Source organism: Hyperoodon ampullatus, assembly GCF_949752795.1.
Source record: "Hyperoodon ampullatus genome assembly, chromosome: 15".
Lineage (NCBI taxonomy): Eukaryota > Metazoa > Chordata > Mammalia > Artiodactyla > Ziphiidae > Hyperoodon > Hyperoodon ampullatus.
The window spans coordinates 81,174,609-81,192,897 of NC_136928.1; the positions used below are offsets into that span (position 1 = coordinate 81,174,609).

At 55.3% G+C, this 18,289-nt stretch overlaps 1 protein-coding gene across 3 annotated transcripts in view; it reads right to left on the minus strand.

The window, feature by feature from the left end:
• Positions 1-21: 21 nt before the first annotated feature.
• ATP6V1C2 (ATPase H+ transporting V1 subunit C2) overlaps positions 22-18,289 on the minus strand; it is a gene marked incomplete at its 5' end in the record, with an annotated part of 46,529 nt that continues 28,261 nt past the window's right edge. For 2 of the 3 annotated variants that reach the window (XM_079720886.1, XM_079720885.1), the window contains 9 exons: positions 22-292; positions 562-694; positions 6,200-6,297; positions 7,108-7,245; positions 9,860-9,953; positions 10,070-10,162; positions 12,020-12,088; positions 12,745-12,843; positions 14,177-14,268. In XM_079720886.1, the coding sequence (XP_079577012.1) occupies positions 203-292; positions 562-694; positions 6,200-6,297; positions 7,108-7,245; positions 9,860-9,953; positions 10,070-10,162; positions 12,020-12,088; positions 12,745-12,843; positions 14,177-14,268 (906 nt within the window). In that variant the 3' untranslated portion in view covers positions 22-202. The remainder of the gene's footprint in view (positions 293-561; positions 695-6,199; positions 6,298-7,107; positions 7,246-9,859; positions 9,954-10,069; positions 10,163-12,019; positions 12,089-12,744; positions 12,844-14,176; positions 14,269-18,289) is intronic. The other variant, XM_079720887.1, reaches the window with a different exon arrangement.

Sequence of the window (18,289 nt, forward strand, 5' to 3'; positions counted from 1 at the left end):
ATGAAGAGACAATTCAAAGGATTGAGAACATTTCTTTATTGTAACTTAAAAAAAATAAATACAACTGTAACTAATTTTTGTGAGCAATTTCTCTAAAAATTTAAAATTCTGTAGGATACTTAAACTCTTCTCTGGCTAAAGGAAGGAAGCGTCTGTGGTAATTTGCACAAATATGCAAGTTTAGCGGTGCCGGCTCATCTTTCTAGTCAAGAAGACCAAGGTCGATGTGGAAATAGACATAAGGAAAGTAGTCTTGGTTGCTGAGTTGCAATCCAGGGATCTCCACGGATGCCTACAAAAGACATGGTCACGTTCTAAGTGCATAAACTCGTTTCTTGTTTTACTTTTCTGTTTGAGGAAAGCTCTCTAGGCATCGACTGTATTGTCTGCCCCACAGTCCGCCCCCTACCCCAAACACACAGCCTCTTGTTAAACTTTCACATTCGTGAAGTGTAGATTTTCCTAACAGTCTGGCAGGTACCACTTTTGGAAAGTACCTCCCATGTGGAGAGGCTGACCTTACTGTAGAAAGGCAGCTCTTTCTGGATAAAATATACCTACATCCAATATACTTGCGGCTGCGACTTCATCCAGATGTCTGAAGACGGAGTTCAGAACCTCTCTTAAACGTTTGGTGGATGACTTCTTATGAGGCTGGAGGAGAACCGCCTGGAAGTTCACTGGCAATCCATACCTGTTCAAAGTGTAGAGGAGTTACTGCAGATATGGGTAAAATGAACCTGACACTCCAGTAAGAATGAAAAACGAGGCAACAGCTCAGGAAAAGAAAACTCGAGTGGAATGTCGGGGGTCAGAGGTGAGACTACTAGATCTTTGTGCATGGAAAAATCTCTAGAATATGCTCACCCACTTCTGATAGTGACAGTTTTTTAACTAAAGAGCTAAGGGGTCTCCGGGGTGTATGTAGTCATCAGGTGGTGAGGGGTCAAGCTGAATGGAGGCTGTTTGACTAAATAGTCTGACTCCAAAGGCTTCGTCTAAAGCCCAGCTTAGCTGACATACTTTTCTCCACTGAAAAAACCAGCACACGCACACACACGCAAATCTGGTTTATCAAGGTTGTGAATTCCTTTTGCTGAGTTTTGGGTGGACAGAAAGGATTTAAAATGGACTTTGTATGCATGAGTACCTTTGAAACCACTTGCAGCTATTCCTGTGGTGGTATCTCAGAACACTTAAAATATTTACACTGAGTACTACATAAACAGTAAACATGCATTTTGTGATTCTCAATGTTTTTAAAATACATATATATACTACCAGTGAGCAAATGCTTGGATGTTCGATACTTATCACCTGTGCTTCATGCCCGAGCCCAGCATGTGAAAGCTGGCCTTAAGATGCCCTTTTACTGCCTGACCTGTTGGTATTACTTAGTTTTAATTTCACAGTCAATGCCCATAAACTAGCCCCTGGCTTTCCCGTCCTCATTTCTGGCTGCTAATGGTGCAAAGTGTTCACTAAAGTCCCGAGGTCTCCTAGTGGATCTGCAGAAAGGTGAAGTAAATACGTGAAAGGGCCATTTGTAATTGCTTCACTGTAACCAAGCATAAGACGTACCTAGTCCCGTTGCCTTAGAACACTGGATGAGCGGGGCCCCGCCAAACCCAAGAAACGAGGGCCACAGAGGCCGGCAGATGCTGGCGGGGATGGCAGGGGCACTTGGGCTGGATCGTGGGTGAGAGGATGGCCCAGCTGACCGCCCTCATTCCTTCTTTGTTCCTTGTCACCAAAGCTCCGGTCACCCGGAGGACACTGAGCACAGGGTCGTAGTGCTTCTGGAGAGCCCCTACTACCCGCACGAGCAGTTACCCTCACCCTGCCTTCCCTCCTGAACTCCCTCCCCGAACTCCCAGTGCCCTGGAAACCCACCCCACACCCTCGACCTCACCAGCGCAGCTCTACCCGCTTACTACAGGGAAGTCTGCAGCCTTCTCAAAGGGTGACGGTCACCAGTCTCACAGCCCAGGCAACCTGTATGCCAGGAGACGGCATTCCAGCTCCCAGATGCAGTTGCTAGACCATCACTCTGCTACCTGGACACAGAACCTGCCTCTGCCATGCTCCAATCTGGTCATCCCATCGCATTCATCAGCAGGTTGCCCTGGAAGATTATTCTTCTCCTGAACAAAGACCCCGTCTTTTGAGCTCTCCTCCCCTGACCAGCCTGCGAGCTCCTTGCAGGCAGCGGTATGCATCTGTCTTGTTCACTCACGGATCCCCAGCGCATGCCGGGTAATAGGCACCCCCTCAGTACTGGCTGAACGAATCTCCTAGCCCCTCATCCAGCCTCCACGCCCTGGACCCCCTTCTCAGCCCACTCCCCTCTTGGTTTCAGGGTTTGCACATTCTTCCAGATCCTTCCAGCCCTTTCCCTGCCAGCCCTCCCTCCAGGTCAGTTTAGTGAACACCTCATCCTGCTCAGAACCTGCTTTCCAGGAACAGCGGGTCGGCTCTCTGCTCCTTCCTCCTCCAGGCCGCCCCCCTGCTGCCCCCTCCTGGACGCCTCAGTAGAGGAGCCTCCTTCCCCTCCGGGCCCCCTGGTGGGGAGCCCTCCACCTGCACCCTCTGTGCTGAGAATGCTGCAGCCACCACCCTCCCCTTTAACATGGCACCATTGCAGCTCTATTTACAACAGCCAGGACATGGAAGCAACCAAAGTGTCCATCAACAGATGAATGGATAAAGAAGATGTGGCACATACATACATTGGAGTATTACTCAGCCATAAAAAGAAACAAAATTGAGTTATTTGTAGTAAGGTGGATGGACCTAGAGTCTGTCCTACAGAGTGAAGTAAGTCAGAAAGAGAAAAACAAATACCATATGCTAACACATATATATGGAATCTAAGGGGGAAAAAAAAAAGGTCATGAAGAACCTAGGAGTAAGACGGGAATAAAGACACAGACCTACTAGAGCACAGACTTCCGGATATGGGGAGGGGGAAGGGTAAGCTGTGACAAAGTGAGAGAGTGGCATGGACATATATACACTACCAAACGTAAAACAGATAGCTAGTGGGAAGCAGCCGCATAGCACAGGGAGATCAGCTCCGTGCTTTGTGTCCACCTAGAGGGGTGGGATAGGGAGGGTGGGAGGGAGACGCAAGAGGGAGGAGATATGGGGATATATGTATACATATAGCCGATTCACTTTGTTATACAGCAGAAACTAACGCACCATTGTAAAGCAATTATACTCCCATAAAGATGTTAAAAAATAAAAAAATTCTACATGTCCAGAACTAAAAAAAAAACCAAAACATGGCACCATTGTGCCCTGTTTAAAATAAAAACTCACTCCCGCTCTCACCCCACATCCGAGAGCATCCAATGTCCTGTGTCACCCAAGCATCCTTCAGCCACTACACTCGAGCTGCCCACACCAATGACCTCCCAGCGGCCCCATCCCAGAGACAGCTAAAGCCTTAACCTTCTGTTCCCTGACTCACCCATCTCTCCCTCCTCCGGCCTCTGACATCCACACAGGCTTCTTTGCTTCCACTCCTTAAATGCTGGTACATTCCCTCTAAGCGACTCTCTGCAGGTGAACCCATCCACACACATCAATCATCACTGGTGCTCCCCTAATATCCATTCCCCACTAGACCTCTCCCAAGATCCAGACTAATGACCCAGCCACCAGCTTCTCCGGTCTCACCATGGTCCCACCACTCACCCAGGGCCCGTTTCCATCCTCACCTTGGGTGACATAAGCCCCTGATTCACTTCACCCTGAGAATGAACCAGCACTTCCTCAGCTGGTCCACTTCTCTTTGATTTGCTTCAGGCCACAAACGTGGGGCACCTCCTCTTTGTCTGACTCTGGGCTGGGTGACAGGCAGAGAGGCCAAGTCACCCCAGCCCTCCCCTCCAGCTCTCAGGGTAGGGAAAAAGGGCAGAACCAGCTCTGAGAAAAGACACAGCAACAAGTGCGAGCTGGGGGAAGAGACCTACGTGGGGTCGGAGGATCAAGAAACAGGCGAACCTTACCCGTCTGCTCTAATCAACTTGTTGCTTTAACATCTATTTTCTTAGCTTAGGCTCTCTCCATACGATGGAATACGAAAAAGCCATTAAGAAGGAGCGAGTATCTCTATGCATACGGATAAGATTATAATGCAAAGCAGATGAAAAAAGCAAGTTGCAGAACAGTAAGTATAAATGATGACATTTGGGGGATGAGAAGAGTCTTGAAACCATTAACTGGGATGATCTATGGGCAGTGGGGCTGCGAGGAACTTACTTTCCACAGTACATATTTCTGAACTTGATTTTTTTTTTTTTACAATGTTCATGTATTACAACTATTCAGGAGAAATAAAAAGTACAGTTTTTGAAAATGTCATACATTGATAGTTTTGAAAGGAATTATTTTCGCATACACTGTTTTACCGAGATGAAACAAATATTAGGGACGTCCCTCTCAACCTCTCACGAGCAAAATGGGCATCCTGTAAGGCTGGGCAGGCTTTGCCACACTGGGCCTGAGAACCCGTGATTTCCAAGGTGAGCAGGGCCAGACTGGGCCTGTCTACACTGTCGATGGCTGGAACACTCCGGGGTATCTTGAGTGTGCCCTTCAGCCCAGCGCCACAGTCCTCGCCACTACAGGGGTCTGAGATGGTTGGGAGGACGAGGAACCACCATCAGACCCGGTCTGTATCTGGACAAAACCACACTGGCAGCCACGAGGAGGATGCACTGGAGGCAGGGGCCCAAGCAACAGCTGGGCGGGAGACGGCGGGAGAGAAAGCAAAGGCAGGATGGAGGGCCGTCAGGGGTGCGTGAGGTGCAGGGAGGCGGGGAGGGACGTGAGGATGAGGGAGAGGAGGTGTCCAAGCGGGCCCTGAAGTTTGGGGAAGGACCCTGAGGCCACCGGGAGAAACGGGGATCAGGAGGAAGGGACGGGGAGGGAAGATGAGTCAGGAATCCAGCGAAGCCGGTCGGGAAGTGCACGGCAGCGGAGACCTAGGAAGCCTGGGCAGGAGAGAGAGCGCGGGGCAGTCAGCCTGGTGGAAGGGGCCCAGCAAGACCACCCCAGAGGGGCCGAGGGGCCCTGGAGCCTGCAGGCCAGAGCGGGCCAAGCTCTGGGGGAAGGGGGCAGCGGCCGTGAGCAGTGCTGCCAAGACCCCCCACCATAGCTCAGGACACGGGATATGTTCAAACACAGTAGAAAGCAGGCTTCAACAGATATTTCCTGTTTGATTCCATTTTTGTAAAAATGTTGTAAAAAGTATGCATATCTGCGGAATCTAAAAAGAAATGATACAAATGAACCTATTTACAAAACAGAAACAGGCTCACAGACTTAGAGGATGAATTTATGGTTACCAGGGAGGACGGGACAGTTAGGGAGTTTGGGATTGACATGTACACACGGCTCTATTTTAAAGGGATAACCAACAAGGACCTACTGTAGAGCACAGGGAGCTCTGCTCGGTGCTATGTGGCAGCCTGGCTGGGAGGGGAGTCTGGGGGAGAACGGATACATGCATTATGTGTGGCTGAGTCCCTTTGCTGTGCACCTGAAACTATCATCACAACATTGTTAATCGGCTAAAGTCCAATATAAAATAAAAAGTTTAAAAAAGTTATGCGTATCTGCAAATTTAAAGAAACAAACCCCCCAAATCTGAAGGATGCTGGTACACCAGCATGTTAGCAGTGCTTCCTCTTGGTGCTTTTTATTCACTCTTTGGGATTACCTACAGTTTCTACAAAATAGTGAACTTATTTTGCATTTGTTTAGAAAACAAAACAAAGGTAAAATGAGTTTAGCTGTTGTTGGTTCGGTTTGGTTTGGGTTTTACTTTTTGTGCTGCTTGAGGGTTAGGCCTCAAAGGTCAAGGATGGAGACGGTCGGTGCTGGTGTTTCTTCCAGGAGCCACTGGCCCCCGGTGGGCTGCACAGACGGGGTGGGCACAGCAGGACACCAGCCCCATGACTGGCAGGAAAGCACCGGACAGCAGGGGCCTCAGGACTGAGGGAAGGAAACCCTAAGCCTGTTGCCAAGAGCCAGGAGCTGCAGAGGAAGAGGGCAGCAAAGCCAGGGCGTGTCCCCGAGGAGGCCGGAGGGGCCAGAAGGGGGGTGGCAGAGCCCAGGTGGCCCCAGAGCTGGCGACGCCCGACCTCCCACCGCAGGACAGCCCAGGGCGGGCATCTCGTCCACGCACCTGAGCACAGACTCCACAAACACTCTCAGTGCCTTGATGTGGATCCAGGCAATAAAGGCTTCGCTGAAGTTCACCTTGAGCCATCGCAGCAGCGGGCCCTGCAGGGACAGGAGTGCGGTGACCCCTCCCGGCCACTCCACCCGACGCCCGGCCAACAAGGGACGTGGGTTTTGACAGAGCAAGCCCCGAGCCGAGAAGAAACGCCCAGTGACGAGCAGAAGCAGCGAGTCGGTCGGACGAGGCCAGGGTGAGGCCCAGGCCCACGTTCTCCAGGGCACCTGGCGCTGGGGCAGCTCAGTGGGCCTGCCAGCCGGCACACACATGGGGCCATGACCCACCGGGCTGCGGGGGGTGGGCAGCCCCTGACCTTGGGGCTTTCAGCAGGCAGCCAGCAGGCTTCTGGCTGACACTGCGCCTCCAAGGAGCCCCCCTTCTCGAAGGCTCCACCCCAAGTCCCGGCATCATCCACCAGCCGCCACTTCCAGGGGGGTCCTCACAGCCCCACTGCACGTGGCCACAGCCGCTATCGCTAATGCTGGTGTGGCTGGTCCTCCTCGGATGCCCACAAAGGTCACGGGTGGGTCAGGGGCGGGCACGCAGGGGAAGAGAGCTGAGCTGCCCGACCACCATCCCCCAGCCAGGACCTGCCCCATCACCAGCTCCAGCCACCGCCAGCCAGGACAAAGGCACCCTGGCCGGCAAGCACCAATCATTGCTGGGGGAGGGGGAGGGGCAGCTCCCAAGAGACCCTGCAGATCAGAAGGCAGGCATGATTCTGGAATCCTGGAATTTAAGACCTCAGAAGCCATAGTAGATAACAGGAAAAGCAAGGATTTGTTTTCTCCAAAGGCCTGCGCGGGCGAGGACGTGCGAGCCGGGGACCCCAGGGCTCCCGGGGGGCGGCTTACCTCACCCGCACCCTCACTCTCTCTCTCTCTGGCGCTCTGCCCCGCAGCGGGCCTATCGGGGTTCCCTAGCGGGGTTACCTTAACCTTGTGGTCCGGGAAGGTGGATGATCCCTTTTTAAGAGCAACACAGGAAGTTTGCTAAAGGCACAGAAATCATTTATTAATCTTTCAGCAAACATGCATCACAAACAAACAGAAATCACTCTCATGGCCTGAAAAGCACCTGAAGGCGGGCTCAGGCATGCCGGCCCACCCTCGGGACTTGCGTGCTGGTTGGACTGGAGGTGTGCCGGTGCTGCTGGCTCTCCCCCTCCAGGGCGGGGGTGTTAAAGTCCTCGGCTTCCATATTCCACGGGCAGAGCCCACGGCCCCTCCCCCAGCCTGGCCTCGGCCAGGAGCTGCCCCTCCCTGGACCGTCTGTGCGACCAGCTCCGCCTTCCGGGCTGTCTGGGCTGAGTCAGGGTGTCTCTCCCAGGTCCAGCTCACAGTAGGCTCCTTGGCCGTCAGGATGCACTTAAGCATGTTACATGCAGAAAACTGGTCAGGCGTGCTGTTAGGACACATTCGACCCTTTATCATCTTTCTCTGCAGACAGGTGCCAAGAGCGGGAAAATCCCACCCTGGGCTCTCAAAGGGAACTGACACCCACCACCCTAGGACACAGGATGCTGGTCCTACACACCTCCAAAAAGGCTAAAGTGGGAAAGAGATTCTGAAGAAGCTGGGGTAGGGGCTGACCCCAGCTGACCCCTGCTCGCTGGCGCCCAGCAAGAGCCTCCCAGGGAACTACAGGTTTCCAAGTTAGTTTGTCCTTCGGAGCTCCGCTTCCCCTCCATGGAGACAGGGCAGGGCTCCCCGGGGCAGCCAGGAAGCGGAAGTCTACACCACATGAAAAAATGCCAGCGAGCAACCTGAGACAGAGGCGCAGGCGTTGGGCTCGGGTGTATCACCTTGATCCCCAGGGGGTCTGTGCCACCGTGGAGGTGGGTGCCAAAGGCTCGCCCCTGGTCACCTGTGAAAGGTGCCACCATCTAGCTCCCTCCAGAGACACCGTGGGGGGCTCGGGCCAGGACTAAAGCAAGCGGGGAAAGGGCTCAGCTAAAGAGAAGGCTGGAACCTTCTTGGGATATTAGGGTTCTGGGCGAGCTCAGGTGAAGGAGGAAACCCTTTGGAACTCAGCTCTTGCTGGTGAGCATTTTTCCTGCCTGGTGAGTCAGGTCCGAGGCCAGGGGCATAGGGCTCCAGCTCAGTCCTTAGTCTCAGGAAGGGCCCCGGAGCCTTGACCCAAGCCTGACAGATTGTGGATCTAAGAAGTGTGTGTCCCCTTGGCGTGCACACACATGTCCACACACGTATGTGTGTGTGTGCGCACGTGTGCCTTTCTCCTCGGGGAGAGGGCTGAAATCCCTCACAGGCAGTTGTATATGATCAGTTCCCATTTCCTCCTCAGAGGGGGATGGGTCCATCCAGTGGGGCTCTGGGGACCCCATTTCTGGGGCCCCGTGGCTGGTTCTCACTCCTGATTGGGCCAGGTGTCTGCAGTCCCTGTGCAAAGGCCACGGAGCCAGAGAGGTCAGGCGGGATGCACAGAATCCCCCAGCCCGAGGCAGGAGGCCGCCCGGAGCACAGGCACAGCCACACGGGAGGCACTGGCTCTTCACCCAAACACACACTCACAGCTTCACGTTTACACACCAACTTTCCTCACCCCTCCCTTCCTCTCTACTCTAGAGGCTGAACTGGAAGTTTCTCTGAGAACCCTCCCTGGGGGAACTGTAGGGCAGGGGACCTGAAAACATCCCCCACTGGCTCAGCCCCACTCTGAGCTGGAGGATGCTGAGTCCTGAAGGTGCCCATTTTACAGAGCGACTTTCTCAAGGCTACACCATTCACATTTCAAAAATGAAAACCTAGGGCTTCCCTGGTGGCGTGGTGGTTGAGAGTCCGCCTGCCGATGCAGGGGACATGGGCTCGTGCCCCGGTCCGGGAAGATCCCACATGCCGCGGAGCGGCTAGGCCCGTGAGCCATGGCCACTGAGCCTGCGCGTCCGGAGCCTGTGCCCCGCAACGGGAGAGGCCACAGCAGTGAGAGGCCCGCGTACAGCAAAAAAAAAAAAAAGAAAAGAAAAGAAAATCTGTTTTTCTCTCTGTTGAGCTCAGCTGCCCTCACACATGAGAAGGTTCTGAGTGGCTGTGTTTGGAAGTCTCTAGGATAAGCACCCACTCTTTGCTAAAAGCCTCGGGGAGGTAAATACAGGTGCCAGTGACGGGGATGTCACAGCACGCCTGGACATCACACGGACCAGGGCTTCGGGTGACGGCTGGCTGCACTCTGCAAGGCGGTGGCCCTGCCACTCTCAGCACAGGCGCTCCTGCCCGGAGCCCTGACAGCCTTGCTCGACCCCAGGCAGCCAGGTGGGGTCCTCTCCCAGGGCCAGTGCTGGTTCACCTCTCAGAGCCTCACTTTCTCCTCCGCAGAACAGAGCTAAGAGTTCCTTCCCGGAGGGCAGTGCCGGGCTCGGTGAGATCTCCTACAGCAGGGCTCACGGCTCATGTGTCACCTCCAGGTTACCGGTGCCTGTCACCCTCCCCCAGACCCTGTCTGGCAGCCCCAGGAGTGTGCACCGGGCAAGTAGGGACGTTGGGCGTGGGTGTTGGGACTTAGGCGGGGCCCTTCTGCTCCAGGCCTTGGGTGCGTGGGCACCACCCAACGCCTTCAAGAAAATCCTCCGGGCCTGTATCATAGACTCACGTATTGTTGCTTCTTATCCGACAGCAATCTGGTCATCTCTTCCCTTTCCCTTTTAATTTCTTTTTCATCATAGTAAAATTCACGGACAGTGAACCTTAAAACAAGCAAAGGAGAGGCTTCCGCTAAGAAGCTTCCAGTCAGAGCAGAGACCACGCCCCCTGCAGTGGAGAGAAACCAAACCCGGAGAAACCCACCGAGGCCAGCCCTTACTTATTCTCTCTGGCTTTGGTTTTGAAATCGTCAATCACTTTTCGAAACAGAGTCACGGTGAAGAGGCCGCCCTCGTTGTCCTCAGCTATCAACCTGTGGGAGAGAAGCGTTTGTTCACTGGACTCACCACCAGGCCGCGGAGCTGGGCCCAAGGAGCCTGTCCTCTCCCTGGCGGGGTGGGTCGCTTCAGGGGGAGCCTGGTGGCCCTGGCGGCAGCGAGTGTGGAGGAAGCGAGGGCGTCCCTTCCTAGCACCGAACTCCTGGCTGCACGGTGTCAGCTGCCGGCGCCTTGCCGGCATCTCCTCTCCTTCTCTCACCCTCCAGGCTAGGGCTCCAGGGGTGACCCAAACGCCGGAGACCTGATCGGCTCTGGGGTGGGCTCCAGGTCATGAATTGGCCGAGAGCAAGCTGCACGCAGGTCTTAGTCACCTGCTGCGCCGAGCGGGGCGCGCCAGCTCTCACGCGCTGTGGTTGTAACGAAGCAGAGGGCAAAGTTCCAGATGGTGGAGACCATCCCACAATGGGCATTTCACGTCCAACGGCACAATGTTCTAATTAGACGCGGTCTCCCTGGCACACCTTGAGGTAGGACCACTGCGGTTGCTGTCCTCAATGTGGGGGTCACTGGGGCCCATGGTCTGAGCGTCTTTGAGTCCCGCTGGCCAGATGACCTGACAATGGGAGCCCTTGGGCCCAAGCAGGGTCTCGGGTCACCTTTCTGCTTCTCTGAGCCCACACCCATAGGGGCTGACCCGGGTTCCAGAAACCTTTCCAGGTGCCCCCTGACAATGGAGGGCCTGGGGGCTCTGGTCTGAGAAGTCAAGCCACCTCCTGAAGCAGCCTCTCCTGGCGGGACTTCCCAGCACTTGGCCATGGAGAGCCAGCATTGCAGAGCAGTGACCACTCCTGCCAAGCAGGCTGGCGTCGAGGGCCAGCTCCTCTGCCGGCCTGTACGCCCTCCTCCTCCAGCCTCCCCTGGTGACCTCAGGCTGTGACTGTCCTGAGCCCTGCACCCTTCAGTGACTTTGTGACCCTGGGAGAGCCTGCAGGCGCCCCAGGCCAGAGGCCTCTGGGCTGGGATGGGAGTGGGCAGGGCTGCCCAAGACTCATTGAGAAATCATTTAAAGTGCAAGCTATTTCAGGCATGGGAAAAGGTACAGAGAATAAATACCCATGTATTCCCCGCCCAGCTTAAGACATAAAACAATTTTCATACAATAGAAGCCCCACACGCCCTCCCCAACCTCATTCTAATCCCACCCCTAGGTCACCGCTGTGCTGAGTTTGGCGTTTCTCATCCTCAAACACCCATAATTCCGTGCACCTGCATTACCCAAGTCACATACAGTTTAGTTTTGTCCATTTTTAGATTTTAAATAAATGGCTTCGTGCTGTGTGTCCCCTTCTGCAACTTGCTTTCCGCTTAACATCACAGGGTGAGATTTATCCTTGCTCATGCCCGTAACGCTAAACTGTTGATTTTCCCAGCTGTGTGGTATTCAGGGTTCAAACATGTTCCTCTATCCTTCTGCTATCACTTTTCCAGCCCTCACTGGCTGCTCCTGCTCTGACCCCAGCAGGCCACATGTCGAGACTCTTTTCCTCCCCTGCTCGTGCTCTGCGGCCATCACAGCCAGGCTCTTGCTTGAGGTGGGGAAGAATCCAGGCCAAGCTGAGAATGCAGAGCAGAGCACAGCATAGGCCCTGCATGCCCCGAGGGCCGGAAGGTAGTCCGGGAGGGCTTCCCGGAGGAGGGGGCAAGGAAGCGGGGTCCTGAAAGATGGAGGGAGTCTGGCACGTGGCTGAGTGTGTGGCTGTGAAGGCACAAGTGTGGAGGGCTGAAGGCACTTGTGCCCTTGGGGCATGTTTGGTGGCTAGGTGCCCCAGAGCACCCACACATGCCCCCCACACACACCCCAGGCCCTGGGCCCAAGCTGAGGTCTCACTTACTTTGTCGACCGTGGGACCACCATGTCCGAGAGGGATTCGTAGGTTTTTTGCCATTGTGCATAGCTTGGTCTGTGAGAGTACAGAATCATTCAGTGATTTTATGCAGAAAAGATTGTGGGGTGTCCTGAGAGTCCAGGAAGCTGCATGCCCCTTTCCCTGAGGGCCTGAGAGAAGCAGGGTTAGGGGCCAGACAGCGCCCCAAACATCCCCTGAGGCACTGCCGTGGGCTTTGGGACCCCTGTCCCCAGCCCCATCTGGGGCTTAGCCTCCCCATGAGGCCCCAGGCACCATGGAGCGGCTGTGAGAAGGACTCAGGAGATTCCTGCTGGGGGCTCTGATCCTGGCCCTGTGTGAGCTGGGGCAAACCAGCTGGCCGCTCTGATCCTGGCCCTGCATGAGCTGGGGCAAACCAGCTGACCTCTCAAGCCACAGGACGGGGGAACAGTAACAGCCCCCGCCTGACCCCAGGCGTGTTGTGAGGGAAACGAGCTCCTGTGTGTGGCATCGGGCACACAGCAGATGCCCGAGAAATGACCGCTTCTGTCACTATTACCGCCACAAGCACTGTCACCTGCTCCCCTGACCACCCCACAGCTGCCATTTAGGGCTCCAGGATCTGGCCTTGGGGGACTCCCGCTTCATCTCTGTTGGGCGGGACGAGTTTCCTTCTGTGATCACCAGCCCAGATGGAGACCCCAAACCACTCACCTTCCTGGCCCACTTACTTGGGAACAATGACCAGCAGTGTGATCAGATACTCAGAATCCAACACAAAGTCTTCTTTGCTCACAATATCGCTCAGCGTCCGAGTGAAGAGGTTTCCCCTGAATCCACATGGGACAAAGGGGTTGTGATCAGCAGAGAAGCACACAGAGGCATCCCTGGGCCTGTGGGAGGCACAGACCCCAGCACCCCCACGACACGCAGGTGTTGGGACAGCAGGGGACAGGAAGGCTCAGGACGCTTCCTGGGGAGGGGTGGGGGCCCTGGGCTAAGTGTCCCCTGGCTCTGTGTCTGGGCGCCCAGAACTGCTGTGCCTGGCAGGACCCCAGGTCCTATCACCAGTCACCCGAGCTGAATCCAACACCTCGGTCAGCTGCGCTGCCTCAGAACAAGCCACCGGCTGTTGGGAGGGGACCGCTGGCGACTGGCAGCTTATGTTACCCAAATGGAACACAGAGGTCAGCTCACGCCACCAGCTGGGCCCTCCGGGCAGAGACAGGCCCAGAAGAGGGCTCCGTTTCACTTTACACACCTTACAGGTCCAGCAGCCAGGGGACATTCACCTGAAATAGCTTTGTATGTGTGTCCAATGGAACCTGTCTCATCAAGGCCATGGTATTTTTAGCACAGGGATCAAGGCTACTGTATCAGCAAATGGGCCAAAACACAACTACCGAGACGGTCTGTAGCATCAGCACGTAGGTCATGAGGTTACATACCCAAGTGCACGTTGCTTCCCGAGGAAAGAGCTCTTGAGCCCTTAGTCAAGGCCGAAGCTTTAGGTAAAAAGCCGGCCCACAGGGCTCTCCAGACTGCCCCGCCCGGAGCCCACACGCCCTCTTCCCCATGGCCCTCTTCCCCATGCCGACCAGCCATCACTGATAAGGCCCTTAGGGTCTCTCTCCAAAGGCACCCTTCAGTGCCCGTCTGTCCCGGACTCCCTACGCTATCAGACCTTATCTGTCCGGTTTACACCTGCACCCCTTGCGCAAAGCAGACTTTCCATAACTATTTGTTGAGTGAATAACTGTGAGCTCTCCAAGTGCAGAAATGATATTTTATTCTGCTCTGTATCTTTAGGGCCTAGCATAAGGCCTGAGTATGGTGGGTACTTAATAAACATTGATCCGAAGAAGAAAAAGAGAAACATCGGAGGGAGACGGAGACTGTCTGACCCTCCTCACCCTCCCCTCCTGCACTCCGTGTGTGTTCAATCAACCACTGTTACTGCTGGCCCTCCCTGCCCAGCACGTAACTCCTGAAGAGGCAGGAGTGCCTCTGTGTCTGTCTGTCCGTCTGGCTGGCTGGCTGTCTCTCTCAGACACAGACACCCAGCTCACCCAGTGATCTGAAAGGCCCGTGCAGGAGCCCGGCTTGGACGCTGCCCCGGCCAGGCCCTGAGGCCGCAAGGAGCGTGGGACCCCGAATACTCACGTGGATTTCTTCTCCAGGTTCTCCAGATTTGTCTTCAGAGCGCTGTAGGCGGCCGTTCGGGACTTCAGGTCCGTCTCAATCTGTGCCAGTTGCTATTTGGAAAAGCAAAAGAGTTTAAAGAGTTGGCTGAACTTTTCAAAATTGCCGCAAATTGCTCCTGGTGCACTTCAGGAAAACACTGCCCCCTGCCCGTTTGCCGGGATGGCTTACGTTTTTCTCCCCTCTGCTCTCCCAGACCTTCCAGCATTTGACCCTACAGTGAGCTCACCCCAGGAGGCAGGGAAGGGATTAATGTCCCCACTTTGCCGACAGGGGGTTCAAGATATAAATGGCTTTTCTAGGATCACTCAGCAAGCTGAGTCTTGTCCCGATTTCAAGCCCATCTCATACTCTCAGGGCCCCCAGGGCCCCAACTCCACATGCTCTCAGGCTCTGCTAGAGGTCAGCTCGGGCTGACCCCCATCCCGGCTTCTCGGGGGACCCGCTGTAGCCCAGCCCCGACCAGCACCCAGGTCTGCAGGCTCAGCTGTGCCCCACGGCAGCCCCTTGCTGTTCTGTGTAGGTAGGAAGGCTCTTTTCAGTTTGGAGGCAGGTCACCAGCCTGACGTTAGGGATATCCCCCAGTTCTGGAAGTTTCAGGAGCACGTCCGGGATGCCCCCCCTGCGGTGGGCAGGGGAATGAGGCGCAGCTCTCCAGATGCCTGGCCTCAGGTGCCCCACCTGCTCAGCCGGGGTGACAGCTCACCCACAGCAGTGAAAGAAAAATGCTCACCAGGCCCAATTCAACGGAAGCGCTCAAAACTCAGCAGCTGCTACGACGATCACTGCAAATCAGTATCTCGAGGTCACTGAAGCCAGCGGCTCAGCGACAGTGGCGAACCCCTCTTGCACGTGGGAACTGTGGGGATTTTCTGGCTCACACTTTAACAGCAGGGTCCACGAACACAGAACTGGTCTGACAAAGCACGGCACCCACACCACGGAATACTGTGCCAGCGACACGGTGCCTGAGGGCTGGTCCCGTGGCTCTTGGGAGACTGCCCGTTTCCTCCAGGCCACACCGGGAGGAAACACATTCAGGGACACCTAACTGGTGGCCTGCCCTCGGCTGCGGAGGGGACATTTACATCGCACCAACAAACACAACAGAGCAGCACACCACTGCTGCCACGGGAATATCTCAGGAATCACTACACAGAAAAAGGAGGCAATCTGTAGGATATGAGCAATTTTGAGTTGAAATATATATACTTTCAATATAGATGAGAGGATCCACTTTAAACTTGTAAACATTGGTTACCTTTAGGGAGATTAAAGGGAGAGGCAATTGGAGGGGAGGGAACATGTGGGTGATGTCGGCAGGGGGGGCCTTTAACGCTTTCATCTTTCCATTTTGATTGTTTGATTTTTAAAATAAGATTTATAATTTTTTTTTTTTTTACAATTTTTAGAATCTTTTTACCTTGAAATGATTATCGATTCACAGGAAATTGCAAGATAGTACACAGAGATCCCATGTACCTGTCTCACCCATTGGTAACATCTCACATAACAAGAGTACAATAGCGTAACCAGGAAATTGACATGGCTACGAGCCACAGATCTTGATTTTTAAAATAAGATTTATACACTTGTATTTTTTTAAAGGAAAAAATAATCAAACAAAAAATCCTGTGTCGTCTTTATTCTTCTGATTTTACCACAAGCCAAGGAAAAACTAGAGTTTTAGAAAAACTACCATGTTTAGAAACCAGCAACACAATGAGAGGAACTAGGACTTGGAAACCCGTCTGGCCCGAATTTGAACGCCAGTTCCAGCTCTGGCTGTGTGACGTGTGTCAGCTTCTCAACCTCTCTGAGCTCAGTGCCATGCAATTACCATGAGCTGCTACAGTCCTCAGAGCAGGTCATCCAGAAAGGTGAGTCCTTCCTTCAACAGACTGAGCCCCCCCCGAAGGGCAGGCTGGGCCTGGGTCATCTCTGCAATTCCATGCAGAGCGGCCGGCACAAGGCAGTGCTTTGAGAACATGTCCAGAACCGAACGCTCCCAGTGCTGCTCCTTCTGGCATGTGGCTCGCGTGCACTTCCCACCACTGAGGGGCAGGTGCGCCAGGCAGAGCCCTGAGACCCTGTGAACCTCCCTGCACAGCACCCAGAGGTGCTTCAGGTGGTGGAGATGCCAGCGGCTGCTGCCTGAGCGGTTTGGCAGGGAGGCCCCCGCCGAGCACCGTGGACACGCGTGCGGTAGGCAAAGAGACTGTTTGCTGTTATGCCGGTGAGATCTGGGAGCCTTTTTGAAACTACACTGTGACGCAGCCCGTGGAGACGGACACAGCCAGGGGCTGGGTCCCCATTCTAGCTCCTCTTCATTAGGGGAGGCAGGTGGGCTCAGTTCCCAGCTGTTGGGAGGGTCGGGGGCCCAACCCTGAGAGTGTCAGCACAGGGCGCCTCCCAGGTGGGGAGACCTGTTCAGACACCTAGAAGACGCTGGTCACTTTCAGAGAAGGGAGTTCCTCTGACTAGGACGTCTCTAGTTAACAGATTTAGATCTCCCAATGCGGGGAAGAGGCTTCAGCCAGTGCTGAGGGCAGCGCTCGAGTGCTCCTGGGGCAGGACGGGGTGAGGGAGACAATACCCGGAACCTCTGTCTGGCTGGCCTCAAAGAGCTGATTCCTGGCAGTGGAGCCAGCCCAGGGCTTCCTTGGGAAGTGATGCCAGGCATACAGCCCAACCAAGACCTGCATCCCCATCCCAGGGCAATACTTCAATACCTGCAGGTCCTGGGGGATGCCACGCAACCTCTCAGCCAGCTTCCCCATCTGAAAGCAGAGGAAGGCGACACCTACCCCATAGGGGTGACGTGGGAAGTAAAAGCCCAGCGTGGCTCCAGGCACACAGGGAGCGCTTTCCAAACCAGTGCCCTCCTCTCCACCCTGCTTTCCTGCCCAAGTCACTCTCTGGGTCCCCTGGACTAGAGAGAAGCCAGGTCCTGTCCTCTACAGCTGCTCGGCTTCCCCCTCAGCTGGCGCCCCAATGCACTCTGGGAACCCCCCTCACTGCCTGCATCCCCGGGACAGCCATGCCGGCGAGCGCTGTCCCCAGTGGACGTTTGGCACAGCCCTGGCCATGCTGCCTGGCTCTGCCTGGCCTCACCAGAGCAGGGCGGGGAGCGGCCAGGCCCACAAACTACTGTGTGCTTCCAGCTTGGGGGTGGAGGTGCACACACCCTCCTGGATGCCACACCTGGCACAGGTGCTCTGGGGGCCCCTCCTCGAGGAGCCTTCCAGAATCACTGCCCAATCGCCCCAGGAGGGGCTGGGACCTCTGTGATGTAAAGGGTGCCTGATGAGCCACAGCCAGATTCCGGAGCCTTCTGGTCCCACCCGTGCTCCCAGAGACACAGGCCGGGCGCCTGCCTGCCAGCAGGAGATGCACAGGACTGCAAGGGGGTGGGTCCCAGCAGCCCATCACCTTCACCTGAGCCGCCCAGACACACCTGGGCGCTTCTGTCGCCCTGACACAACAGGAAGGCTCTGTTCCCGGTCTGGCTGAGATGCTCCCCAGCCATCCAGCCACCCAGCCACCCAGCCACCCAGCCACAGGAGACGTGACACATTAGGGGCTCTGTGCATCTTGGAGGGAGGGGAGGGACAGTGGTCATGAACCATCAGGCTAAATCTCAGAATCTTCATCAGCGCCCACCCTCAGGGAGACCAACAGGAGTCAACACGCTGCAAGACACCGGCGATGTTCCCAGAGGGCTCCGCCTTGGTGCTCTTGTTAATGCAGCAGAAGCTGGAGGCACCCCGCTCACCGAGACAGTGCAATCATCGGGGCAGCACCCACCGGCCTCCCCACTGTTACCAGGGGTGGCACCCCGGGAGATGCCCCCCAGGAGTTAGGGCTCTTAAGCCAAACTCTCCACGGAAGCAGATAGTTTTTGTTAAGTAAACAATCACCGTCGGGGTCAGGAGAGTCACGGTGGGGCTGACTTCTCCATCAGCATATTTCAAAGGGGAGCGCAGTGAACAGGTGCCGGGGTCTGGGGTCAGAACACCAGGGGCTCAGAGCACCCGTCGAGGGGAGTGTCCTGTAAGACAAAGCCACCCTGCC